Genomic DNA, 26,404 nt, shown 5'->3' with positions numbered 1-26,404 from the left:
CATGGTACATGAGAACTGACAGTACTTCAGTCGCGTTTATTTCCTTGTATCTGATGAAAATAAACTCGATCGCTACCCACTTAAAGAATATTTGCCGTGCTACTGTTCCATACGTAGTAAAAGGCATCCCCACTGACACGATTAGAAGGCACTTCGTGGGGAAAGTGTAACTAACGTCCGATACTCACAGGCTGGGTAAACTGCCAAATACGAAAAACAGCTGTCAATGCAGGTATTGATTCTCAACTCCAGCTATTTATGGGTCGGTCTTATCCGCACTTACTTGCTGCTTCTTGAAGCTAATTCTCTGAATTGTTCAGGAATCCGCAGGATATGCCCTCTGAGTTTTTCGCGGTGCCGTCCCAGTGCGAGACCTTGCAGTGGACGCCCCACACTGCCCTACCATACGAGTTAATATGTCCTCCTGCGAAAAGATCAGAGTTATATGATCGAACCAGGTTCCTTTTGCACAAATACCTGAAGTCACTTGCTTGCACACACCTCCACCCTTTGGTGCCGCCCTGGCCCGTCGTGCACAGCACCCGTCTCGCATTTTCACTCTTGCGACACATGCTCAGAGCATGCTCAAAAATTGAATCACCTTACGGATGATGCAGGTCTTCCCCCCTGCTCCCTTCACAGCCAAAGATGAGTTGATAGAAACTGGGCTCTGAGGATAGCTCAACCCAGAAGATACAAAGTTTTAAAGGCCAGCTTGGTAAAAGGTACATCGACAGCCCTATACTGGATTCGTCTGTTTGAGAGTTGTGACTTCTCTACTGGAAATGTAGAAAGTTGTAACGTCCATTGAAAGGACAACTCCGTCAAACGCTGCGTTGGTGACTTTATTCGGGACTGAACCGATCGCTTCCCGCAATGTGACCATCTTTGTTGTGTAACCAGAAGCCGTTCCACGCAATGATCTTCTCCATATTGTTGACCCGTTCTCCCCTTCGGCTTCTCATATTCCCCTTCGTATTCTCTGGACGAATAGTGTACCGGCCGAGCTAAATGAGACGAGCGAGAGTTCTGCCCATTATCGATATAGGGGGGTGGGCTCGTCTGAGTGCACATGCCTCGACGCACAACACAATGTCAACTCCCCGTCGTTTTCCCTTCATAGGTGTGTTGAGACCTCAGGACAAAGAAATGGAATCAGCGCGAGTCATTATGACTTTCGATTCGGCTCTTCATCCGCCCCCTAACGTACCTTTGACCCCAGCTGCTTCCACAACTTCACAAACAACTAAGTCGGCATATAAAGACGGTACACTATACTTGAATTCATGGTGCATCCCAGTCAATTCATCACGTGTAAAGCCGTTGCATTCAGCTTATCCGACACGCGAATACGTCGAGCTAGACGCAACTGCTTTACTGCCTCGACAGCGTCTGTTTGTTTCGGCGTTGAACAGCAGGGGTTCCCTTCTATGGATATGCTGCGTTACTTGACTATGAGACAAAGTAATCATAAAATACCCACTACGACATCATCTCGGGTTTAGTATGCTACCGTGTGTCTCAGTTTTGGGGGGGGCTTGCGCTGCAGCGTCCACTTTTTATCGCAAGGTCGGCCTTTGATTCCGTGGGGACGTCACAATTACCATATATATTTATCACCTATTTTTCAAGTGGATCTGTCATGCATCTATTTTTTCCCAATTTTGCGAATATTTGGGACTCCGTAAGGAGATTTTCTTTGACGGAGAGGTCTTCAGCCTTTGACGCGGGGTCACTTGACCAGGAACCTAATATTTCTGACCCGCCGCGTGCTCTCGGCGCTATTTATCTTTCTGGTATCTTGGCCTCTCCTGTGGAAGAATGTTTTGACATCATTAAATCCTGGAATTTTGTAACAAGGTAGTAATACTGTGTAACTGGCTAAGCCTTGTTGGCCCCTTCCTCCCAGGTTTTCCCAAAAGCATCTCGGCCTGCGCAAGGCCTCGTGTCGCTTCGCTGTTGGTGGTGAAACAAACAGTCCGCAAAGTAAGACAGAATGCCGTTTCTGTTACATTGTTGAAGACACTTCAGACAGATTCGGCCTCCACGATAAGTTCTGTGTACTTCAATCTACCTGTATGTGGAGACAAGCAAGTGGTAGCGAGACACCAATCCGTCGGATGTTTGCTGGCGGACAAGCGGTTACACAGGGAAGTTCCAGATGCCGTTCCCTTTCATCCGGAATGAGCTGCTTCACTTCTACGTTTTGGAGTGACTTTAATCGATAGCTTTTTCATAGCACAGTCAAAGCGAAGCTTGCTTTCTGTGGAGACGTTAATACCCCATCGCCCTGACTGCGTTCGCGTTTGAAAGATCTGGAGGCCTCGAGGTTATAAGACAAGCGAGCAGTCAAAGCTTTTCAGGAAACTGCAGCGAAAATAGATCCAAATGCGTCACGATGAAAAGGATGTATCTTTATCTAGGAGGAGTTTCAGGCCCTGGCGTCGCGATGGCTTTTCAATCTCAAGAAATTTTACGTATCGGCATCGATTGCAGCCTTGCATTTCTTGTCGGTGCTGTCGAGATGTCACTGCGAGCCATACTTTCTCATCCCACACATAAGGAAACAGTCACAGACGCCTACGGGAAAAGTTCTTGTCTCGTCGGTGTCTTCAGCTGGTAACGGACTTTGTACGATATGGCATACTGGTTTGCATGCGTTTTTCATGTTTCAGTCGATAACGCGTAAATCTCTTGGTGATACAGGTGCGTAAGGATCGATCTTTGGTTTCATTCTGCAATATCGCCGCGCGTTTCCAGCCTACCCGGGACACGATGGATTCACAGAAAAAACAGGTGAGATTCCTGGATGGTGTATATGCTTGTGTAAATGTGCCACTATTGGTTTCACGGCGTCGGAGTCGTGGTAGTAACAGAGTTCTGTGGAACTGGAAGTATCGTCAGGCGCTCGAGCGTGTTTTTCACGCTGTCACGGCATCTCTATACCCAAACGCAAGGCTGGAATCCGCAGTCTCATTCTGTCGCGAATTCTACGTGTCCTCGAAGCCATTGCTGCACAATAGCACGTGGACCCGGTAAACAAAAACATTCAAGATGCAAATTTGTATTACAATGCGTAATTTATACTCTCAAGAAAAAGGTCGACGAATTCTGTCTGAGAGATTATTTCTACCAGTACGATGGTACTGATCATCCTGTCTTCTTAATGGTATCCCGGGTGGCAACAGCAATCCATATATGACGTTCGAACATAACTGGCTGTACGCCCGCGTAACCATACCGGAAGCCAGCAGCGTCAGTGGAAACCCGCGCATCGTCTTGTACTGTTCTTCCTCGAGTTGTATCTGTTTCTCTGCAACATCGGTGATTCTGGTGGTTTGGCACGCCGAGAAACCATCGACAGAAATCGGAGGTTTTCATCCTCACGGATGCTCTCCTGTTCATGACTGGACTGTCGTTCGCCAGGCATCCCGACTGTTACGTATTTTCTGACTAAACGCAGTGTGTACTCTTGTGACCTCACCGTGGCAGCGGCTTCGCGATACATGCGTCGTCTGCATCGTGGCCACAAGACAAAAAACAGGTTTACAGCTGCACTAGAAGGAAATTGTCTATATTGAGCAGACATGGGGTGTTCGCTAGACAGTTGTAGTGCTTTTCGAGATATGCAAAAGTATATACAGAACAGCTGGAGGTGGAGCGGGGAATGCACTATTTGAAGAGCGTATAACTTCAGGAAAAGAACTTGGTGTTCTGTTTTAATTTTCCGTATCAGACACAGTCTGCGAATGAGGGAAGGAACTGACGTATAAGGTGTGCACCACCACGGGAGAGAGCTAATCAATGATTCAGTTCTTTCGCTGTGTGTCTAGGTTTACCATCCGGACAAGGCGTTTCGTGAACGATGGGAAGCAATGCTTCGTCGTTACCAAACCGCCATATGCGACGCTCTCGCGTCTGTCGATGGAGGCTCGTTCTGCGAAGACATGTGGACCCGCGGGAGATCCGGAGGTGGTGGCTGCAGCCGAGTTCTCCAGGATTCCACCGTTCTGGAGAAGGGAGGGGTGAATGTATCAGCCGTGCATGGGACCCTTCCCCCAGACGCTGTGACAAAAATGACATGCCATGGCCACCACGATCTTCCGGCAGCCGACGGTGAGGGGTTGCAGTTCTACGCCGCCGGCCTGTCGATGGTCATCCATCCCAGGAATCCCATGGCACCCACAGTTCACTTGAACTACCGGTTTTTCCAGATCTTTCGAAGAGCGCCCTCAGAGCGCAGCGGCACCGACGAATGTGGAGGGGAAGAAGCTACAGCGGGGGAGTCACTCCTCTGGTGGTTCGGAGGTGGAGCAGATCTTTCCCCCTCTTACGTCTTCGAGGAGGACTGTGTGTTCTTCCACGAGAAGCTGCGTGAGCAATGTGATCGGTGTGACCCTTTGTACTATGCACGGTTCAAAAGGTGGTGTGATGCGTACTTTCGCAACCACCATCGAAATGAAGGCCGAGGAATTGGGGGCATTTTCTTCGATGACCTAAATGAAAACATGACGGTGTCGCCAGAAAAGTTTTTTGCGTTCGCAGAAGATGGCTTGCAGACATTCATCGACGCGTACATTCCGATCCTAATAAAACGCAAAGACCAGCCCTTTACTGAAAGCCAAAAGATATGGCAACAGATCCGGAGGGGGCGCTACGTGGAATTTAACCTGGTCCACGATCGGGGAACCAAGTTCGGATTTCAGGTGCCCGGATCTCGTATTGAGTCCATTCTGATTTCTCTTCCTCTTACGGCGAGGTGGGAGTACCAGTTTAAAATTGAGAAAGGGTCGAAAGAGGAGGAGGCACAGCGAGTGTTTGTGGAACCCCGCGATTGGCTACCGATTGACAACGCTCATCTCGAAGGCTTTAGCTGGCCTACAGAGACCGGTGCCAGGCGCTGTTGAAACGCCTACCTTCCCCGAGTAGATGTACTGAACTGTCACTTCCACAGTCTGTCCTCTGGTATGATAACTTAGTGCTTGCACGGGAAAGCATTTATTTCCGCACTGTTATTTTTGTGTTGCTTGGAAGGGGATCCTGGCGGCTGCGACGACAGTGCGTGAATCGTCTGACGGACTTGCTGGCAGGAATCAGTGGTCCACTCTTTGGTTCATTTTTTTAGTATTTTGTACAGTTTTGTTGTGAGGTCCAAATTTTGGCTTGTGGAGGCAGCTTTTACTTCATAGTCGGTCGTCGGGTCTAAAGAACCTGTTCACATTCTTGTCTCCAGTCAACCCAATGGGTGTCTGAATGTTTATGCGTGCCGCACACGCAGGCACGCTCTAACATTCAACACCAGATCTTGGCGCTTTCCCCCTTGTTTAAAGAAACGCGTTTTTTCGGTAGCTCTCTATTGTGCTGTACAGCAGCGACCGACCAGGATGACGCAAAGGTTCGTTTTGCCTTTTGCCGCAATTTTTAATGTTCTCGAACTCGAAATAATGCTCCACCGTGGATGACCACCACAACACCTTTTCAGTCTCAAGCGTTGGCTGTGATGGAAGCCACCTGCCTTTTTGACTGGACAACTGATCAGGAGGGTCTGAGAGTCCACAGACTACTTCATGGAGTTGAGGATGTTCATGTACGACTCTCCGATGTGTGCGTACTGGTTACCTGTGAACAGATAAAACTACTATCGCGCGTGGAAAACCACACGCGGAGATGCCATTTCTACGTCGTGACAGGTAATTAGCCATAACGTAGCGAATCCGATTTTAGAATGTGCAGCAGGGAGTCTAGCTTCATTTGATCTCTGATTGATATTGCATTCCTGGAAACTTACATTATGATTCTAATTGGTGGGAACAGTTCCCTGGGTAACCAATCCAGTGCTCTTCCTTGGGTATTGAAACTAAGCCACAGTTCAACCATGCATTGTTTAGCTCAGCAAATTACTATTAGGTTTGATATTCTGTACCAACCGATGATATTGCGTGTGGACCGCGGTCCCAATCGTTGCATCCATAGCCCGGAATATACGCCCAAAGGGGGGGAAACCGAGACACGTTACGCTAGGTCGCTCTACGTCGTGGTTATGTAGCACATGATGTCACTGAAAAGTGGAAGTTGCGCGTAGTCGTCAGGAATAAATACACCTAAAATTGGGGTGGCCTGGGCACGCGTGAAACGGTATCAAGTGACTATTGTCTATTAACACGCCAAATGCAACAGGTAGGTCAAAAACGAAAGCTCATACCCGCGCAATTACTGCCACGTCTTCTCACGAGAAATTGAGCATCGTCACTGATAGGAGCTTCACGCTCCTCTTCACTTTGAATGATAGTTTTGTTCGAGGCAGTCAGCAAGGACACTTAGCAAACAACAGCGGTTCCCAGTTTCAGAGCAAAGCGCTGATAACCCTACAGTTCCGCAGATTCAGAAGAGACCCTTGGATGCATTCGAAGCCACACACTCTTGTAGGGTGTAGTGCATTCATAACGTCAGGCAAAAGCATGGAATACTGAAGCACATGCATGTGTACACAAAAATCTAGAGACACACAGACGACTCGAGAGACGTCTCCATGCTCTTGACAGAACTGAGATGGAGACCAGAACACGGTAACGCTGTTTTCCTTTTCTGAAGTTACGCGTGGCGCTATCGGGACCATGCGGCAGGAATGGGGGGTGGTCATGCTCTTGCGTCTGCAAAACAAGTTCAGGCTGTTGACCAAAACCCAACGAGGTCCGATATTTTGTCTTTCCAAAAAAGCCGAAGATACTACATCGACAAGCAGAGAACACTTCACGACTATCCCCCTCGATCCCATTATATTTATCCCTTCATCGGCTATAGAGGATTGGAGAATGGTCCGGCAGGCCGACGTAGAGTGCAAGTTTCAGGGGTATGCATAGCACGGAAACCGCCACGCGCTTCCTATGCCAAAACGGGGAGAGAAATACCATGATTCTGTGTGGTTGTTGCCGGACACTTTTCCAACAAGAAAAGGCAATCTGGGAGACAATCGCTCCACTTCGCATGTTTCTCAGCCACTTTTGAACAGCAAAACAGCAACCTGCCCAATATAAAAATAGATGAAATGGTGGGTTTCATGCGTCACATATGAGCCGAAGTTCCGGCCAACGACGCAGTGCCACGTGGGGTTGTGCTTGCGGTCAAATTCCTTTTTGATAAACGCGGCGATGTCCTTCTCGATGTTATATTTTTCCAGTGCCTGATTTGCACAGTCGATTGCATCCTGTTGCAAATCCTCAGGCATATCTGCATTCTTGATCACCGCCTTCCTGTCCGCCATCTTGAAACAGTGAGAATGACTCCAGAATCGAACGACTGTCGACGGATAATCACAACGAGGTGAAAAAGAGCGCCTGTAACCAGAGCTGCAAAAAACACCACGGGCCGAACGCGACATGTGAAAGCAACTAACAAGAGCAAAACGTGTCTTGAGCTACACTGTTACGCCTTGGACTTTCACGTTCGTTGCCTTTCCAAAAGCAATCCATAGTGCAGCAAACGACATACAATGCAGAGGATACATACAAACATACATAGATCTCGTGGTACGTTGAACCAACCATGTTATCCCTCCAAGGTGTCTCGATGAGTTTATTCCATGGGTGGTGACGCTACTTGCTGAACGGTTTGCAGATTTTTACCTAGATTCACTGTTTTCTTCACCGATGCCGTGAAAATATGCGCCTTCAATTCAACATAGAGACTGCATTCTCTTTAGAAGATCCAGAAAGCACCTCCATTCTACTGTAGACAGCTACCAGGGACTGAACCACGGGACACAAGAAAACCTGTAAATTGCTGCCGATCTACAGGGTGTCAGGAGTACTGGCAGCTAACTATGAACAAGAACGCATTTCTGTCGACTCCTTCAGAGCCTAAGCTGATTTTTGCACTTCTCCCTTCTAGCGCTGTCCGCCGGCTCACGCACCGCGACCATGCCTGTGCAGCAAGTCGCCTGAATGAGGGAACGTGGAATCCGGGAAATGGGTTCCTTCATACGGCGCATTACGATAGAGAAGACTGCGAAAAACTCAATGATGACAGTCTGGTAGATCATGACGAATTTCAGCTGCATTATCAAGCTCGAAATGGAACAGTGATGGCAGGACCGTTTTGAACACACTTGAAATATAAAGCTAAGAGGCACCTACGTCTTCACGGAAAAATGAGGCATTTCGGTGTGTCTACTACTAACATGCAAGGATTAAGCTCATGACGCATTGCCGTATATATATATATATATATATATATATATATATGCAAACACACTTATACATTCACAGATGCAAGAGCTGCCGCGGCAGCTCTCCAGGAGCAAGTCCGTTGTTGAACGGCTTGCACCAGAAAATACACCAAGGAGCTTTCACACCTGATTGAAGCAGATACGATCTCAGCGGGGAAGACTGAAAATCAACTGCAGGGCGATGTGGCACTGTCCCTGAAAAAGAAACTCCCGAGCTTGTGTGTCGCTTCCGTGCACTCTACGCTTCTGCCAGTCCCTGTCATCCCGTATTCCGACGTTCATCAAAGCGTCGATCTGTTTCCAGTAACACAACCTCCGTTCTTCCAGATTCGTCCCCAAAAGAGAGATTGGACATGAGGGGGTCACGACAGCACTCGGCCCTCCACAGTCGTCCAGTTAGACATCCTTTTTTGTGCGCCCTCCCTACAGCGGTTTTACTCCATTTTGCACCATCGCACAGGAAGAAGTCAGCAGGAGAAACTGTCGCACGTACATGGCATATCTGCAGTCTACAGAACTAGATATCCGTTTAACTCTCATGACGCAAAACCGTGTGTTCGTAGAGGAATTGAAAAGTGGGAGCAGGAAGACACAGCAATATTTTCCGCCCTCTGTCTTGCGTCTCACCTCTTTTATTGACTTGTTTGATCAGCCGTCAAGAGTTGCTGGAAGCGCGGAATCCAGATAACAGAGAGACAATTCTCCTTTTAAAAAGAGAAGAATGACGTAATCCAGGCAGAGGCATGAAGATCTAGTTTGGGGACGAGCGACTGCGGAACCGCACGATGCAGGAGAAGAGTCGGTCTAGAAGCGGGCAGACAGCTGCCTGTGTCGCTCGCTTGTGGGCCAGTGCCTCTTTTCCCAGGTAAAGATGATGAATGCACAGATAACGCGCTTTGTTGCGAAAAAAGGCTTGCGACCCTACATTTTTCAGAGGCGCATAGGGAGATGCAAAGTCACGATTCCTCTCTGGGCAACGGGGCAACGGCTTTTTTAGGCAGGGTTTTCCACCGCTGCTCTTGCACAGCTCGCGAAGAATGCCCAGTGCACCAGCAGTTACATGTCCAGCATCGTATTGTCAAGCGTAAAAGCGAATAGTTTCCACATCGTTGTGCAGCTTCCACGCTGCACCCGTAACCATCTCCAGAGAGACCGCTTCTTCCTGGGTTGGAAAACAAGTTGATGAACGATCTTGCAGGCACGTTCGGAGGAAGCAGTTGGCACACGCGAATGAGCTATGACGGCTTGCTTAACGAGGATTACTTCTCTGGCAACGTTACTCCTGTACCTTTCCAAGGTTACGCGGAAGTGATTGCAATATTTGGCGTCGTAGTAGTCAAGAGTTGGCGCCTATTTAGAGGTCGTGATGAAACATTGTCCATTACCTGCGCACTTCGCAGGTTGTGCAGAAGGCACGTAAGTGAAACACCATGCTTACAGCGAAAGTCTGTTGACTCAGCAAAAGCAACTCGGTCCATTTGTGATAGTTGAGACTTTCCTCGCCCCGTCCCACATCGGCGGAACGGAGTGCGTGTCATCACTTCGTGCATCTACGCTGATGCTAGAAGCAGGCGAACACCGCACACGCGCCTTTTGGTTTCTGCCGTACTGAACTACCGATCTATCGGTCTCTTCCAGAAACAGAGTCCCCCCACAGTCGCAAATCGTACTGACTGATATGATACTAGGTTCATTGCACTACGGTTACGTTCCACACGTGCATTGTGCCGGCCGACAAACACATCGGCCAATGAGGCAGTTCATCATCAAATTGCTGGCTCGCTCGTTCCTCAAATGATGAGGCATGAATATATATGCGTATACTCTACTGTGAACATCTTTCTTTCCGTCGTTCCCTCTGGCAGAGGAAAATGCGTCTACGCCGGGGCTTGCATAAGCCGGGGATGGCGCATGCACCAGGCTTGTGCTGCTGAGTTCCCAAAAACGCGAAAAGGGGTGCTGCATCGTGGAATGTGATTTCTTTTGAGCACAATAAAGGGCGAAGCTCTTGAGGAATCACAGCAGTTTAAGGGTTCAAACAGGCGTTACTACAGATGCACACTACAATTCTTGTTGGTTGAGACCATTTGGAAACATAAGCAACCGGGGGTTTTCTGCGTTCTTTCTGTTGCACGTGTTTGCGTTTCATGCTGTTGACCAAACCTTCCGAATCCTCTGTGTTCGTTAATTTCTTTCGGTAGTGTTTCTCCTGGCGTGCTCAATGAGACAGAAACTGACGTTCGACCGTTTGGCTACTTTCATTTCCTGTGATGACTGGTTTGGGCATGGTTCTCTGTCTACCATGCAAAGCCTCCCTGAACTACCGTATCGATTGGATATCAGGGGACAGATGCACAAATACGTCGGTAATGGGCCGACAGCATTAATCTTACAACGCGAGTGATACCATAATTGCACTGCTATTGGTTCAATGCAGCAAACGTGAATCAAAGGGATATGTTTACCGCAGGACTGATAGTTCACTATCCACTCCTCTGTGACGCCAGTTGCCAGGTAGGCGATGGGAGTCTCTGTAGTTGTTCTGGCATTCACTTGCCAGACATGGCCTGGACACATGTGCCACCTGTCACGTAGCGCTCCCCTGAAACACTTCTGTTTCCTCCAGATGCTTACGCGGACGTTTCAGGTACCCTCTTTTTCCACAACATGCAGGGATGCGCAAGTTGCTTACACTGATATTGAGATTGGCACACTGAGACCGACAGCCAGTCCGTCTTTGCTGCAGGCTGGAGAAACTCGCATATCTGAGCAACACTTCGCCAGTGCCAGTACATTCGCAGCTTGTGGCTCTTGGCAGGATTCCAGCAGGCACACTACACGTTCTTGTTTCCTTGCACAGGCAGGTGTCGTAGAGTGGTTGCGCAAAACAGGTAGAGCTGCGCAGAAAGACCAAAACAATGCCGACGTCAGTTTGAGTGAAATCAACGACAGTGGACATCTCACTACGGGGAAGTGCCGTCCACATACTATCGACCGTTAGTAACGATCCAGTAAAATGGAAGTGTCCGTGATATCCTTTGTTTGTTACATTCAATCGTGGAGATGAGATGAGCAACGGTAACCGTCACTCTTGCGCTGGACATTCGAAACCCTGAGAGCGGTTGATGCAGGAAAGCAATGGATGAGTTGTCTCTTTGGGAATAAAACTTCAAATTTGCCAGTGCATACAGAAGAATTTCCCCATTTTTTTGTACCACTTCACTGCACATTTAGTAGTGAACGTCAAATCAAACGCCACATTCCACGAAAATGATGCAGGTTCGTGCAGCATTCATCTTTAATTTTAGGGCATGTACATGCAGGTGTTCGCATTTTTGGACGTGCACACAAGAAAGGCCGCCAAATAAAAATGGTAGCGCTTTTTAGAATTCGAGGCCTTTGAGCATTCTTGCCATAGAAAGTGTTGGGTATTGTATGCCCTAAGGAAGCTCCACAAATTACAACATTTCCCTCATCTCTTTAGAGACACCGGGGGAACGTTCCAAGTCCGGCCTTCTTTCACCACTGTTCCCCGCGGTCGCGTCATTTGTCTCGACAACTCGCTGTGTCTCCCTTTCGATGTAATTTCCTCTCCTCTTTCTCGTCTGTCCTTTATCTTTTTTCGGTTCCCCCATCTAAATCCTTGCGCCTCTTCCAGTCATTTCCCTCGTCCTGTCCTCCGAACCACTTCAAGCGACCCCCGTTGTGCACAATTAGTCTGTCTCGGTACATCGCCTGCTTCCTTAAAGAAGCTGGCATCCGTTTGTTTGTTGGAGCATGATGATTCACAATACTCATGCGGGGTTTGCGAAAAAAGTTCTCGAATCGCAAGATTTTAAGGTGGCACTTGTGATGCGCCATGGAACGCGTTCGTTGACTGGTCCATATCACCAAGTATACCCGAACAAGTCACCAAGGGTAGGCCAGTAAACCTGTGAGGTTACCCATCATGGAGTATGTCGCCATATCATCCCAGTGGGCGAAACGCCCTTCTTTCGCGGGACTTCCCTGCCAGAAGAGGTCAGCGGGTTGCCGTGGTCGCGGACGAAAGTCGTGCCGTGCTGCTGCGACCCCTACTTATTCAGAATTCTCCAGCTCGGTGCCTGCCTTATCAACCGGCATCAGCGCTGTTTCTCCTCTACCGCATGAGCGCACTTCCATGTTAACAGGTCCACTGCGTGGCCAACGAATGCGTCTTGTTCCTCGCAACATGTCTACTCTGGCGTCTTGGTTGCAATACACTACGCTAGTTCGGATCCCTCTAACCATGCGAAACAAATTGCCCCAGCCACATCAGTGGACTGGATCAGAACAACGTGGATCAGGACTTCCTTTCGTGCACAGGGTAGGCAGGAGAGACAACTATATGCAATTTTTCAGAAGAGGGCACGCGTCTCGGTTTTCCTGTACCTCCACTTTCTCATCCGGTACTCCCCGTTGGCAAAGTGCGCATCCTCGATTGCGTTTGGACTGTCTAAAAGCATCGGTAACAGCAGTTCGTCGCTCGTCGCGTTCTCTCCCTCCTGCTTTTGCCAAGACGCGACATAGAGAGGATTGCTGGAAGTATCAACCACAGTCTTGGGTCAGAACCGGCCTCGAGACACGCACCCCTGTACCGTCGGATCGCGCACCGCTATGGACGACTCTGTCTTCCAGTCATCACCGATCTTCCATCGCAGCTTCTTTATCGTCGCAGCTGCATGCCCCCGCCTCGGCGAGTGGGTCTGTCACAGGGTGCCACTCCAGGGCACTGTCCACGCCGCATCCAAACTGCTTTCTTGCTCTGATTCATGGATTTCCTTTTGCACCTGGTTGCTGGAGTTCCACTCCCGTGACTGCCATGAAAGGAACCCGTCGGTTTTTCTCTTCGCGATTCAGACGACCACTCCCTTTCTCTGCGAAGCCGCAGCAGCCTCTGCGCCCCCCTCAGCAACAAAGTCGACCAGATGAATCTCAAGGGCCATCGCCCAAGTCAAGAGAAGCTCCCTCAACACCGCCAACCCGGCCTCTGGAGCGTGTCTCCAAGAGCGCTTTACAGACGCGACTTCACCGTGGCCCACCAGGAGCCGTCACAAGCCCTCGAATGGATGTCAGAAGTCTGCAGCAACCGAGCAAGGAAGACAGATCTCCATCGTTCGAACAGCAGTTCCTCAATGACAAGTTGCTCGGTCAAAACACTCTCCAGTTCACAAAGGTGAGAGATCCTGTCTGGCTGCCCGTGACGGCATTCCGAGTCTTGATTCAAATTGCATAAGGATAAATAAAGGCAGATGTTGTTCATATCTGTGCTGGACAGCGGGACTGACGACATCATGTGTTTTAGGCCAGGCGGTGGGCGTGTTATTAAATCCAGCCACGCAACGGCATAACATGGCTTGCTTTCAGTTTTTGTGTGGGGTTTACGTTTGACATGCATGCAACGTTTTTTGACGAATGTGCCTTATATGATCCAGGTGTCAGAGAAGGGGACCGCTGACGCGCTCTTCGCTGAGTGCCTGGAAAGCATTCGCCACCGCCGTTTCAAACTGGATCCCGATGTTGACAATCGGTCGAGCGAGGCTGTCGAAAAACTTACACAAGAGGAAAGAGCGATCGCTGAGAAGATCTTCCAACGAGTTGATCCGGAAAGGAAGGTGAAAATGAGCGGTTTTCTGACGATTCGTTTTGGGATTTCACGTGTCGTTCATTTTTTCCGTAGAGTCACTACATGACGCTTGCATGTGCCGTGTCTCGTTGGACTCTCTTTCTGACGGGAAAAACAGGCAACTACAAATCATCTGACAAAAGGACACAGCACAGTAATACTGTGAGTGCGTCGTCAGTCGTCTCAGAAAGGCGTGTCATTCGGGGTAGGGTTACCTCTCTGTTCGGACCATGCTTTCCGGTGCCTGTCATGTATTTTTGAGAATGTCTCTGGTTTTGCTATGTCCGGGCTTAATGCTGTCTCGCAGATTGCTCCGCGGCTGGAAAGCCGAGGTTGCTACATCGACCCACTATGGGACCCTTTCAAGCGGGTGGAGGAACTGCAGCAGCAAGTCGCTCAAGATCTGACTGAATATGCAAAGTGTGTCCAAAACCGTCCATTCTTGACTGCGATAAGTATTCTCTCCCATCAGAAACAGAAATCCTTTTCAGTGTGTGCTTCGGAGACGAGCAGTCGTTGAGAATGCTCAGGTCTTGCGCTTTAAGTTCACAGCTGTAGGGAAGTAGGAGAGCGTGTTAGTTCTGGGGGACACGATCCAGTATTGCACCACTAGTTTACGGTGATGTGGCCCCGTACTAATTCAGGAAACCGTAGGCAACGAAGCCTTACATCTGACATGATTTTTGTCTCCAGGTTGGTGGGGGCAGCGGAGGCCCGGAGACAGAGATTACTCGTTCGCGCTTCATTACGGCGACAGTATCGCATGCACGACCCTCTCAGCGAAGGCCACCGGCGCTTCTTTGGTGCCCAGGTAAACGGAAACAGAAGTATCACTTCAGTGGTAGTCCACTCACAAGACAGAACGTCCAGACGGAAGAGCAGATTCTATGCGAGCCTGGAAAAGACCACTGCCAAATCGGTCACAAGCCCCCTCCGAACATGTATGCAACGATGTCTAGGTAGTGTGCGATTTGCTGAAAAGAGCATATTTGACCGGAACGGAAAATCGACCAAATGATCTTCGATGTTTTTCCTCCGCCGTGGTCTTCAGCGAGCAGATCCTTTTCCTACTCCTCACCGAGTTCACGAGAGGTTCTGGGATCCCTCACCGGACGTTCGCGTTGCCCTGAAGAACAACAACGTGCCCATTAGCTGGAGAGGTGAGCAGAGTGCAACAGAGTGCCCCGAGACGCTAGTGAGAAGAGGTTTTGTTGATTTGCTCCAGTGTGCTCAGGTGTTGTATTAAGATGAAACAGCGCTGTCTTTGAGCTGTTGACGTCTTTCTGAGGTAACCGAAAACAGACATGGGCGAATTGAAAATACTGGTCGCCCGTCTGACTAAACCGAGGCGGTTTTTAAGACGCACTTTCAAGCGTTTCTCTGGTCGATTTTCAGACAGAGTTCCCGTGGCACAGTGTCTTCTGATGTCAAACTGCTGATCCCCATGCCCCTCGCTCCGCACCCGTCATTCATTCTTGTGTTCAGATCTCCATATTCTGCACCACTTCGTCGGAGAAAATGGTCTGATTCTGCCTCGACGGACGACGCATGCATCTCGGTATCAACAGCGTTGCATTTTCAAGGCAATTTGCATGGCCAGGAGGATGGCGCTCTTTCCGTATGACTGGAAGCCAACTCAGGGGGAACTCATGCCCGTTATGGATCCCTTGCAAGTGAGCCTTAAGAAACAGGACAAATAGAAGTACAGTCACTCGAGAGCTCATGCACAGGTGGAAACTTGACTGCCTGGTTGTGCTTATTTCACTGACTGCCTAGCGTACCGTATGGATACATGCTGATAAGAACGGCTGAATTTGACTCTCATGCTTTTTGTGGTGTGCTGGTACTGGTGCCACGTGTTGCTGTTGCAGTACCTTGTGGATGAGCTTACATCACGGTATAAGGCAACTGGAGACTTGCGGGCTGACGCCATGCTCTGCGTGATGCTTTCAAAATACCCGAAGCTCAACTACTTCAGGTACGAAACATCCCCACAGTTGATTCCTATTAACAGACTAGTGACAACACGTGAAGAGCTTATGTAATTTGTTTCAAGGTTGCCACTTGCAGTGGAGAACCACGCCGACATGACCGTTAACAGAGGCAGCGTTCGTGTGAATTGTATTATATTCGCGCGAAGAAAACGTGGTTGTCGGACCAAAGACCATGCGACTCGTGGGTCTCGCTTGGGCTAGCAGTTCTGTTCAGACCCCACCGTAATTCCATCTGCAGTGAAAGCGAAGGGTAACCACATGGGCAGTCTACATGTGACAGTAGTGGGGAAATGCGTGAGCTCGATCGTATCGGAGATGAAATTCGTATGTGAAGCTTGTTTGACTCTGGTATTACTTTTGCTCTGCGGTCAGATACCTGCAATACAAAGCGCAAACACAAAAATCGGAGGTGGAAGCTATGCAACAACAGGAGGAAGAAGACCGAGGTGACTTCTCTCGGCTGTTGAGGAAGTACAAGAGGGCAACAACAGATCAGGACTCACGGTATCGACCGACGACGAGTGCCTGAACCTCGGCATCATGGCGTTTGAACCCGGTTCTTCCCAATATATGGTCTTGTTTTTTTCATGTTAGATTTGTTTACGTTCCACACACACGCAGAATCCGTGTGCGCAGTGTCCTGCACGTAATCCGTGGTATTAGCGGACGCTTGAAATTGTGTGGGCGGTCCAATGCAGATCTGGTCATCTCTATCATTCTGCATCTGCAGCGGCAATGAGTAGCATGAAACACCGTGACATGGAACCTTCTTTTGAGAGACCGGATAATATTCCTCCCTGATGTTAGTTCCCCGGAAATGGCAAGGTCGAGATTCTAATGACTGGACGCTACCCCGCTCATAGCAGAACTACCAAAGACCAGCGAAAACAGCCGGAGGGGATGTGACGGAGAACTACTCCTAGCTGTTGTCACGTCTGAGAGGTGTTGCATCGTCGCAGATCCCATATTAGCTTTGGTGCGACTATATGAATTTGCGAGTGTTTCCACTGGTCTCCTCGATCACTGCATCTCACCCCACCACGGCTGCGAACATGCATCCACGGTAAAGAATCTGTAACATCGCTTGCTGCTTCACTCGTATTCGACTGTGCAACTTAAATCGGCTGTCTCCTCTGCTACCACTGGATTGCAAATGTGCCAGCCGGTAGCTGTATCCGGCCTCCGTCAGTTGGACTGCCATTTCCGACTTGGCTCGAAAAGGACGAACGGTTGCTAAGATCCCTTGGACCAATGATCAGGCATCTGAAAGAGTCCCGTACAATCCATTGCACTGATCAGCAGCTGGTGAGCGTTTTTGCTATCCTACATTACTGCAAATAAGAATACTAGGCAATCTGGAATTTCGAGTTTCTAAACATCGGGGGAGATAAATTGGGGAGATCCAGTGAATCAGCATGATACTGTAAGGAAGGGAAGCTCGTGTTCCTTCGGTCCTCAGATAACAGTACATTCACGCTGATTATCACGTAGACGGGGTGACTCCAATTTTGACACACAAAGCTCCCTTGTTAGGGACACAGGCACGACGCCTGTGGTGACTGAACTGTAGACTGCGCCGCAACTACAGTGACTGATCGTTTGAAACATGAAGACCATTTCTGAACGACTCTTCGGTCGCTTGTGGCGAAGCACTCTCTGTTACAGCCACCTTGTGTAGGGTCGTGATGCGGTACTACGAACTATCGACTACATTATAGACAATCTGAGTGCCCAGTGGCTCATTTGGAGTGGAACCACATGGTGATGGTCGTAGGAAACCGAATCGAGTTCTGCCCGCGTCAGAGGAGAGATCGTCCTGGCAGTAACATTGCGCGACGCAAAAGCAACTCCCCATTGAGTTGCAGTCAGTACCGCGGAAAAGAGTTTAGGTCCCCTTTTAACTTCTTTTATGAGTCACGCTACTGGTGAAGGCGGTATGTAGCATACAATGAGCCTGCAAAATCACGCTTCTACGCGCCACGACTGTAACGCCGATCTTCCTTCGAAGACGGCATAACAGAGTGATCAAAAACTCAGATTCAGGAGTATCTCTTCCGTACAGAAAACATACGATAATCAGCCTCAACCGGAGCACTACTTTTGCACCTGCGGTTCCAGTGACGGGAAACGTCGAAAACGCACGGGAGTTGCGCGCCTGGTGCTACCGAATTTTGACAGTCTGGTGTTCGTTTAGACGGTAAAGAGGTAAAAAACCGCCTTCATGCTTCTCAGCAGGAGAGATGTAAGGTCACTCATCTCGTACGAAAGTCTTGCAAGACCACTGATGATGTGCTGAGCGTCGTGCAGTGAGAAGTATGCATGGAGACACGGTTTCGCGCAAGGCATACGCTGAGCCGTCATGCCTGGTCTATCGCGAACAGGCAGCATAGGTGTTTGCACTTCTTTTGGGCGCAGACTAATATAGGGGGGCAAGGCAGCGTTATTTTAATGCGTAAGTACTGCAACAATCCCATTGACAACGAGCAGGGAGGGAAACTGGGAGATTGTAAGGGCCAAGCTCAGCTTTGCACAATAGAAGTCCCCACGACCCGCTGTGTTTTTTGGGAACCACATACACCAGTATTATGGACAGGCAAAACCTTGGTCGTTAAAGTACCGTTGGTGTTTCGGACTAGAGTGTAGCCTATGGTTTGCCTTTTCTGACAGAGTGAGGCAGACTTCATTAGGTGGCATGTTGCAATGGTGTCCCTGATATGCAATTGTTGATCTGCTGTTCTTCCTCCGCCGCTGCAGGGTACCAAACGACCAACTATGTTGTGTGATGAGCCGTGACTCCATTGCGAGGTAGCTATACACGATTTACACGCCAGCGGTACCCCCCTCAGAAACTGTGCGTTGAGTAGTGAAATGCCATGTCTATTGGAAGGCAGTAGCTCTCTAAATGAACTATTCCGAAAGGGACAGAGAATGTGAAGGATGCTGTTGTCTAGATACTTGACCGAATGCTGATGTTTTCCCTTCCAGGCCTTTCTCTGGTTAATGATAACATACGCGCCAGTGCCACTTTTTCAAACGTACAAAGCGGCACACGGCAATCGGGGAATTCGGTCACGTATCGAACGCGGGGACTGGTTACCTGATGTAAGAGTATTCTGTGACAAGGTATTTTGGGGGCTCCGAAAAAAGGGACTGTTTGATGCTTCCCTCCCGATGACGAGATGGCACCCTCAACTCCGGAGCACGTCCCTTACTGGATTGTCTTACATCCAACAAAGCACACCCGACGTCGTGAGATCGGCCACTGGGCTGTGGTCAGTGCGTTCATCGTTCTGGTTGCCACATTGACTTTTCCAAGCTTGTGTGACAAAGTCATCAGATATGACAGCAGTACTTCGGCGGACGGGGGGCACATACATCGCTCCACATCTAGTCAAGAAAAACGTTATCGGGAGGAATATACTTCTCATACGTCATCCCGGTAAGGTTCATCCACTGGCAATGCACACACACATGATCAACAGAGAGCTGCATGGGAAAAAAACACTCCAGAGAAGGCACTTGCGCACGGCCAATCCGTTTTTTCCTTTTATGCCTTATAAAGGTACGATATGGGACTACGTTGTTCCCAGAAGGCTCATGGCGTGTAGCTGGAGTTATGCTTTGATTAGGCTTGCACTGGCACCCGAGAGAACGCGATGGTTCTTCTGGCAACACGGGTTTCATGCTGAGTGCGAGGTACAACGTTTTACTACTTCATCTGCGCAATCCCCGAGGATACCATATGTGCTCTGTGCCGGCTTGCTTGCAACGCCTGCATGCATGTTGATCAACAGTTTTAGGTCATAAATGTATCCTCGGCTCGTGTACGGTGCAGCCTTAAGATGGGGTGTATTGCAGAAATACAAACAAGGTACTACTAAGTTATGATTTTGTCATTCTGTCCTGTGGGCAGAGGTGGGTGGTGCGAGCATCTGCCACAGACTCTGCTAGTCAGTGTGACCTGCGGACTGAAGTGGCCGACAAGGTTCGTGCTTCATCATCAGGGGATATGTCTCGAGGTCGTTCACCACAGCGAAGAGAGAACAATTACAGCTCGGTTTTTCAGTTAACAGGGTTTTGCCGCATAACATTGACCGCTGAATTATCGACAGTGCATCAATCACTCGCCTGGGAAACGTCCATTCCAGACGATTGAAGAGCCACAGAGTGTCCCTTGGGGTAAAAAAGCCTCTTTCTCCCTCCCCCCGTCTCTCCTCTTCAACAACTGCTTCACGTGTTCGCTGGTGAGTGATGCACACCAGGGAACCTAGATATGGTGATGCATGCTCTACGCTGTCGTGATACCTACAGGTCTTCATTTGATTCAAGCGACCCTGAGCCGACTGCCCGTGAACTTGCGCAGCAGTTGCTGCAGGAATTAGATAGTCGGGATGTAGTTTTGACAACCGGACAGATTTTCAAGGCCCTGCCTTCCATTCTCCCACAGGTGGATGCCCTCGGCCTAGATGCAGCCGAGTTTGAAGATGAAATCAAAGGTCTTCTTGCAGGCCGAGCCGGTCTATCTCAGAAAATTGCGGAGCACTCTGGAGGTCTCTCGGCACAAAGGAAAGTCACAAGAGTCTCGAGAAGAGACATGGATGATACCGGTCGGTACGTCAAGGAAAACAAGGCCTGGCTGGCGACCGACTCAAAACAGGCAAGCCACGGCTTAAAACTCGACGAAGAAAAGCGGTTTCCTCTTCATGATAGACACTACATCGAATCCATCCCTACTCCAGAAATGCATGGATTCGGCACACCGACTGGTATCCCGCTTTCGAAGGAAGGAGAAGTTATCACGCAAGAGAATGCAGATGCCCTCCCTGAGGAGGTAGATGGTCTAGCAGCGGAAATCGCTAGACGGGGAGAAGAAGGAGAGGAACTCGACGGTCAGCAGCTTTTCCAGATGTGGAAGAAGGCGAACAGACGGCAGCGAGCAGTCAACAAAGACTTCGACTTGGTGGTCGGAGGTGACGAGCTGTTGCGAGTTCACGCGACTACGTACAAACGTTCCGGCCCAGCACCTTCGACAGGAACGGACGTCACTGTAGTACCGTTGGTGGCAGCGTCGTTTGATGCTGTCGGAGAGAGCGCCTTGGTTTTGATTCAGGCCTTCAATGGAGATACAGGTGAGCTTCGGCGAATGTTTGCTGAAGCTGTCATCGACTCCATCCCTGGTCGGCAAAAATACCTGTGGAACGTGTCCGAGTCCGACGTTCGGCTCTTTTCTATCCAGGACAACGACATCTCCGTATACCTGAACACGACGAGTATTGCGCACCGGCCAGAACCCACGAGCACCCCCCTGGCCTTCACAACAGGCTGCAACTTCACGCGTACCTTATCGGAACAACCTCAAAATACCACATTTTCAACTCCGTGCGTCAGAATCCAGTGGGACTTGCTTGACTCCATTGGCCGGGGAGAGATTGGAACAACAGAACTTGTTGAAGCTGTGAATGCAGATTTGATGAGTAAGACAAAGTCTCATATTATGGGAACGCAATCAGAGTTTGGACGGCGTGCCGGCGCTGTGCTAGGCAATGTTCTCAGCGTCGCCAGGTCCGCATACTCGATCAGTGGGGCGCCGGTGAAGGATCAGCAAAGAGGTAAGTGCCCACACAGTTGCGCCGAAGCAGAGACATCGACTAATGAATGTAGAGAGACAATTTCAGGGACTAAGGCTCGGGAAAGAAAGTACAAACAGCCTTTACAACCGCAGATAATACTCCCAGATTCGTTGCTTTGTTTGACGTGATATAAATGCGTTGTCTTGTGACCTCGTACCGAAGATAATAGCTGGCACTGAACTACGGGGGTTTGGCTTTCTCCCTTCTTCCCGGTGTGTCTGAGTATAAACAGCAAAACGCCACCGCGCGCATTCTCCGTCAGTGAAATGGTTGGCGAGTCAAGCTTGTGCTTCTACAGCAGTTTCGGTAGAACTCCCTGACAGCGACAAGCTTGCTTTCTCAAGGAGTATCCATCATCTTCGTCATGCCACAACACTGTTCCAGGGAGACATTATTTCGCTGTCGCCCCCCTCCACGCACGGAGCTTACTAGACTGCCCCCCTCACTCAAAATCGAAAACAAGCAGCCTCAGCAGGCACTTCCCTTCGAGAATTTTATTTTGTGTTTAGGCGATTCAGAATTTCCGCTTCTACCCAACAACAACACCCCGTCGAATCCTACAATGACGTCAACAGGTTTGCCCACGACTAGCAGTAGCCTGCATACCACAAACGCTGTCGGTCCAACCGCAGTTCCCCAGCAGACACTTCCGCCTTCTATAACGACTCCTGCAACGTCGTCTCCAAGCAGTGGAAAGCCAGAAGGTATGCCTTTCGTGATGCCAGGGCTCGTATTTGGTGCCTAGTTAGAACGATGGCGCTACGGTCTTCAATTCGTCAGGTCAACCTTGCTTTCGTATCATGCTGTTTCCGTACACCGCTGTATCAGGACCGAACGCTGGGGAGTGCTTTAAAAGAGGAGTCGACTTTTTTGGATTCGATGTGAAGAAGATTGAGACGGGGGAGATCCGTACACCCGGCGAATGCGCCGAACACTGCAAATTCTTCGACGGGTGTTTCTACTGGACGTTTAACCCAGCAAGGCGCTGGTGCTACTTGAAGAACGCATACGCGCCGGAAGGTCTATACAGCGATGCTACGGCGACTAAGGACCTCATCTCTGGGTTAAAGAACTGCGACATGCTCCCGGACCCATATCCTTCTGGTAGGATGGGAGCCGCCAGAGTGCGAGCATTCACTGAGCGACAGCAGGTCGTGCGTAAGACAGACATGGCCGTCCTGGTCTCAAACGTAGCATCTGAATAAACGGAGGGCGCCGGATTTGGCGATCCCGTTGGTCACCTCCGTTGTGTCTTCTGTACTACTGATTTCAACTGTGTCCGGTACTTTGCTTGTAGAACCATGCTATCTGGTTGGTATGGACATCCTGACCACGAATACTGGGTACTCTCGCGTGGTCACATCATCTTCGTCAGCGTTGCAATGCCACGCTGAGTGCACAATGGACCCTTCTTGTTTCTACTGGACATTCAATTCTTATCAACGCGCGTGCTTCCTCAAGGGCAGGGATCTGGTGGATGTGACCAGTGAGCCGCAAGCCGGGAACCAGAGACGAACCTCAACGACAGACGGTCTGATTTCGGGCGCAAAACGCTGCAAGACAAGCCAAGCAATTAATAGCCATGCTCGGCGACTAATGGAGGTAGACCATTCGGAGTTATCTGAAGGTAATGTTGGTCAATATTGTGCTTACCAACGAAACGCATTTGATAAAACTGTCACTGGTATTTATCATGGCAGCTAGGATCCCACCACGCACGAACCGCCATGGATTTCGCTTTGATATACCCCAATGCACCACTAGCACAGCGTAACAACTCCGAATTGGTGTTTGACTGCTGCTGGTGTATGGCTGTGTATATGGTTATACCCAGGGTGGTCCGACTGCGCCTTCGAGGAGGGGGCACTGTATCCAGAACCCGAGGACATATTGTTGCGAACTAGAACTGCCGACGGGAGCGGATGTCACACCCGATGCGTCAAACATGTAGCTGTCGCCTCCAGCAACCTTGAAGCACCGGCTGAGGATCATAGCGATGTGGTTAACGAGCGAGACTCTTGTGTTTTTTGGCGCCATGATCAAGAAACCGGTGTTTGTCTGCTTATGAATCGACACGCATGGACATCGTGGAGACCACATGAGCGCGACCCTCATTCGAATCCTGAGGTGGAGACAGATAAACGGATCACGGTCGGGTCCCGCCGCTGTAGACAATTTTCTCCGATCTTCCCTCCGCAGTCGCCGCTGGGTAGGTGCCTCACTGGCAACTGGCTGAAAGCTCACATTTTCAATCGGTCGTCGAAAGCTCAAGACCGGGCAGTTAAACGATTGGCCCCGTGCACACGGAATTGTTGAACCTTGATCATGAACATGAGCAGATCCGGCGGCTCTATTGCTAGGGTAGCAAAACAGTAGACCACCATGCAGTATCCCAACAGGATTGCGAGTCTGTCGTCTCTTTCGTGATGGCATATACTTATTGATGATCACTGGTACTAATAAGAACATATTCATGAGAGCGACGATGTTGCCATTCGAGTGTCAACGAAATGTGATTGAGAACCACTGCGTATCTGTTTTCCTCTACTGGTTAGCCTTCATGTCCATGTTGGCGGTTCCCTTTTTATCAGTGTGCTGTCGCTGCTTTTTGCGACTGACCTTTTCAGATTTATGTTATCAGTCAGGAATAGAATTCAACCTATCCGAAAACCATGTGGTTCACGAAGAGACAGATGTATATTCTCCGCAACAGTGCGACCTACTGTGCGCGGCGGAACCAGGATGCACTAGCTGGACCTACAAGTTCAAAACAAGACGCTGTTTTTTACTTGCTTCGGACGCTCACTCCACCAAGCGTGTGGCTGGTGAATCGTCAGAGGATCCAACAGGGCAAGAGGAGGTGGTAGTGTCAGCTCTTTTCGGTGCAAGGCATTGCGTAGGCGCTTTTTCGAGCCAGCTCGGCAAACCTGTACAGACCAGTGACAGGTCTCCAGCAGCAGGCACACCAGGTGAATCAAAAGAGGAGACAAGCCTCGCCGAAGCAGACCAAGCAGACTCAGGTGAAAGAAGCCATCCAGTAACAGAACAGTTACCAGCTTGTGCCAAGAATGGTTTCATGTACGAGGGTCACGATTTGGATATCGGCTCGGAAAACCCATCGACACTACCGCGTGCACACGATTGTTGGCGAAAGTGTTTTCGCACCCAGCTGTGCTTCTTCTGGACGTACGACAAAAATGCAGCAAAATGCTCTTTGAAAGATGTTAACGCGGCTACTGCTAGTCGGTTCACTAGACGGAAAAGTCTTGTATCTGGGCCACGCTTTTGCCCTAATCTTGGCACCTCAAACCGTCCTCCGATGATCAACCGGCGCCTCACTCTCTCGGGTGGGGATGATGCGCCTAGCCTGCTGCCTTCACTCAAGTTCGCGAGCCCCTTCTTTTGGCCCGGCGGAGCGATAGCCGAACTGTTAGGAACTTTCTCAATGAATGAAACAGGTGGTGGCAGAGCCATTAAAGGAACCTTACCCTTGTCAAACCACCGAAATGGACAGAGCAGTGCTAGAGGAAACCTTTTGAACGGGCTGCCAAGTGGACTAATCGCCAACTCGACAGAGAATCAAACAAAAGAAAGTGGCGTGAGCTCCTTGCTTTCTTCCTGGCTACCGTTTAGCGGATTTCGAATGGGAACAGGAGGAGGCTTTCTGGCACGAGACGAGAACACCCGCGAGAAAAAGATGGCAGGAAAAAGTCCAAAAGCCATTCGTGAGGACGTCTCCGACCAGGACAATTCGGTGAAGCACACCACGGAACAGCGAGCTTCACGAAAAACCGCCCCTGAGCCCACTTCTTCCCTCCTCCCCTCTAGCGAGAAGCAGTTGTCATCTGTTTCGGTAGACGCTGAAGAACAGAACAAACACATCCTCCGGATGGGGTCAGACGGATTTGAGAATGATGCCGATGCGATCAACGAAAGCACGCGTACCAAATATGAAGATCACAGCACCCGCGCTCAAGAAGGGACAAGAATCGAGACACGCGTTTCACAAACGGATGCCCAGCCGCCGAACACCGTCAAAGGAAACGTCCATCCTCATACGAATGCCAACATTACACATGACGCCGAAGCAAACATCGCCATTACAAGGCACACCAGTGCTTCTGGACAACGTTTCCCATGCGAGCGCGAAGGTGTGGCGCTGACAGGAGGAGACTTCTTCGCCGCTGGTGACCCAGGTGCCGCTACTGGTACTGCCCAGGGTGTAGTTATGCAGAGCCCTCAGCAATGCGCCGCGTACTGCGCCGCCAGCATGGGATGCTCGTTCTGGACGATGGATAGAGAATCTGGCTTATGCTATTTGAAAACGCCTGCAGCACTATCTAGCTACAGACGCGACGCCACAACGAAAAACTTCGTATCTGGATCGGTGACTGCCGGATCCGACTGCCTTCTATGACCTCGGGCAGCCTTGGAAATTTTTTTCAGAAGTAATTAACATTTCTTTTTTCAGCGGAACGTTAGTATGCAGAGGGGGCATGATGCGGTTCGCGCACGTTAGGGCGGGAGATGTGCTGCACCAGTGTTTCGTCACAACACCAACCGGTGAGAGGCGTAGACACGCGATGAACTGACGACCATCTCCAAGAAACGGCGCTCTCGCTGTGACGGAAGAAGAACGTCGGATGCCCGTTAGATGGCGCTAGTGAGTGGGATGGCCTTCATACAGGACCGCATACTGTAGCGGTGCCTTTATGGTGGCCCCGCATTAGACGCTACTGTGTGCCGTCCTGTTGTAAAAAATAAATATTTGGTTCTGACATGGAAAAGACGCCTCCGCAACTTCTGCAGAGAACACGATCACTTTCGTGTTGTTTGAAAACTGCATTTCTTACGTACAACCCAAGCGAAGAAATGATCGCATCTATCCAAGCAACTAACGCCGCCTTTGAAT

The 26,404-nt window shown here is 49.8% G+C and overlaps 7 protein-coding genes across 7 annotated transcripts; 4 read left to right on the top strand and 3 right to left on the bottom strand.

The window, feature by feature from the left end:
* Positions 1-299: 299 nt before the first annotated feature.
* On the bottom strand, positions 300-1,295 carry TGME49_223025 (hypothetical protein; the record flags this gene model as incomplete). Its single annotated transcript, XM_018779985.1, has 2 exons — positions 300-424; positions 1,211-1,295. The coding sequence occupies 2 exons, from the start codon at positions 1,293-1,295 to the stop codon at positions 300-302; spliced, it is 210 nt and encodes a 69-aa protein (XP_018638333.1).
* A 326-nt stretch (positions 1,296-1,621) lies between these two features.
* TGME49_223020 (coproporphyrinogen III oxidase) lies at positions 1,622-5,744 on the top strand. The gene is made up of 3 exons (XM_018779984.1): positions 1,622-1,986; positions 2,707-2,796; positions 3,834-5,744. The coding sequence occupies exons 2-3, from the start codon at positions 2,776-2,778 to the stop codon at positions 4,905-4,907; spliced, it is 1,095 nt and encodes a 364-aa protein (XP_018638332.1). The 5' UTR covers positions 1,622-1,986; positions 2,707-2,775; the 3' UTR covers positions 4,908-5,744.
* Positions 5,745-5,920: 176 nt separating this feature from the next.
* On the bottom strand, positions 5,921-6,775 carry TGME49_223010 (hypothetical protein; the record flags this gene model as incomplete). Its single annotated transcript, XM_002370047.2, has 1 exon — positions 5,921-6,775. The coding sequence occupies one exon, from the start codon at positions 6,773-6,775 to the stop codon at positions 6,344-6,346; it is 432 nt and encodes a 143-aa protein (XP_002370088.1). The 3' UTR covers positions 5,921-6,343.
* Positions 6,776-6,847: 72 nt separating this feature from the next.
* TGME49_223000 (dynein light chain DLC) lies at positions 6,848-8,950 on the bottom strand. Its single transcript, XM_002370046.2, has 2 exons — positions 7,910-8,950; positions 6,848-7,261 (listed from the first exon to the last, which is right to left on the bottom strand). The coding sequence occupies exons 1-2, from the start codon at positions 8,054-8,056 to the stop codon at positions 6,992-6,994; spliced, it is 417 nt and encodes a 138-aa protein (XP_002370087.1). The 5' UTR covers positions 8,057-8,950; the 3' UTR covers positions 6,848-6,991.
* A 2,651-nt stretch (positions 8,951-11,601) lies between these two features.
* Positions 11,602-16,662, top strand: TGME49_222990 (ribosomal protein S18, putative). Its single transcript, XM_002370045.2, has 8 exons — positions 11,602-13,418; positions 13,678-13,857; positions 14,176-14,288; positions 14,562-14,679; positions 14,920-15,028; positions 15,354-15,541; positions 15,740-15,846; positions 16,235-16,662. The coding sequence occupies exons 1-8, from the start codon at positions 12,174-12,176 to the stop codon at positions 16,389-16,391; spliced, it is 2,217 nt and encodes a 738-aa protein (XP_002370086.2). The 5' UTR covers positions 11,602-12,173; the 3' UTR covers positions 16,392-16,662.
* A 2,328-nt stretch (positions 16,663-18,990) lies between these two features.
* Positions 18,991-22,697, top strand: TGME49_222980 (hypothetical protein; the record flags this gene model as incomplete). Its single annotated transcript, XM_002370044.2, has 2 exons — positions 18,991-21,471; positions 22,321-22,697. The coding sequence occupies exons 1-2, from the start codon at positions 20,136-20,138 to the stop codon at positions 22,695-22,697; spliced, it is 1,713 nt and encodes a 570-aa protein (XP_002370085.1). The 5' UTR covers positions 18,991-20,135.
* Positions 22,698-24,207: 1,510 nt separating this feature from the next.
* On the top strand, positions 24,208-26,322 carry TGME49_222975 (hypothetical protein). Its single transcript, XM_018779983.1, has one exon. The coding sequence runs from the start codon at positions 24,569-24,571 to the stop codon at positions 25,907-25,909; it is 1,341 nt and encodes a 446-aa protein (XP_018638331.1). The 5' UTR covers positions 24,208-24,568; the 3' UTR covers positions 25,910-26,322.
* The last annotated feature ends 82 nt before the right edge of the window (positions 26,323-26,404 follow it).

The sequence above is a fragment of the Toxoplasma gondii genome, chromosome II (assembly GCF_000006565.2).
Source record: "Toxoplasma gondii ME49 chromosome II, whole genome shotgun sequence".
In the NCBI taxonomy this organism is placed as follows: domain Eukaryota; phylum Apicomplexa; class Conoidasida; order Eucoccidiorida; family Sarcocystidae; genus Toxoplasma; species Toxoplasma gondii.
This window is presented reverse-complemented; position numbering and strand designations above follow the sequence as displayed.

What these genes read in the sequence shown, in the direction of transcription:
- TGME49_222990 (XM_002370045.2), top strand. Translation starts at nt 12,174, where the DNA reads ATGGAGTATGTCGCCATATCATCCCAGTGGGCGAAACGCCCTTCTTTC. An exon ending in CGTGCCCATTAGCTGGAGAG is followed by an intron (nt 15,029 to 15,353) that starts GTGAGCAGAGTG and finishes TCTTGTGTTCAG; the next exon opens with ATCTCCATATTCTGCACCAC. An exon ending in CCGAAGCTCAACTACTTCAG is followed by an intron (nt 15,847 to 16,234) that starts GTACGAAACATC and finishes CTCTGCGGTCAG; the next exon opens with ATACCTGCAATACAAAGCGC.
- TGME49_222975 (XM_018779983.1), top strand. Translation starts at nt 24,569, where the DNA reads ATGTACGAGGGTCACGATTTGGATATCGGCTCGGAAAACCCATCGACA.
- TGME49_223000 (XM_002370046.2), bottom strand. Translation starts at nt 8,056, where the DNA reads ATGCAGCTGAAATTCGTCATGATCTACCAGACTGTCATCATTGAGTTT. An exon ending in GCTGCACAGGCATGGTCGCG is followed by an intron (nt 7,262 to 7,909) that starts GTGCGTGAGCCG and finishes CACTGTTTCAAG; the next exon opens with ATGGCGGACAGGAAGGCGGT.
- TGME49_223020 (XM_018779984.1), top strand. Translation starts at nt 2,776, where the DNA reads ATGGATTCACAGAAAAAACAG. An exon ending in TGGATTCACAGAAAAAACAG is followed by an intron (nt 2,797 to 3,833) that starts GTGAGATTCCTG and finishes CTGTGTGTCTAG; the next exon opens with GTTTACCATCCGGACAAGGC.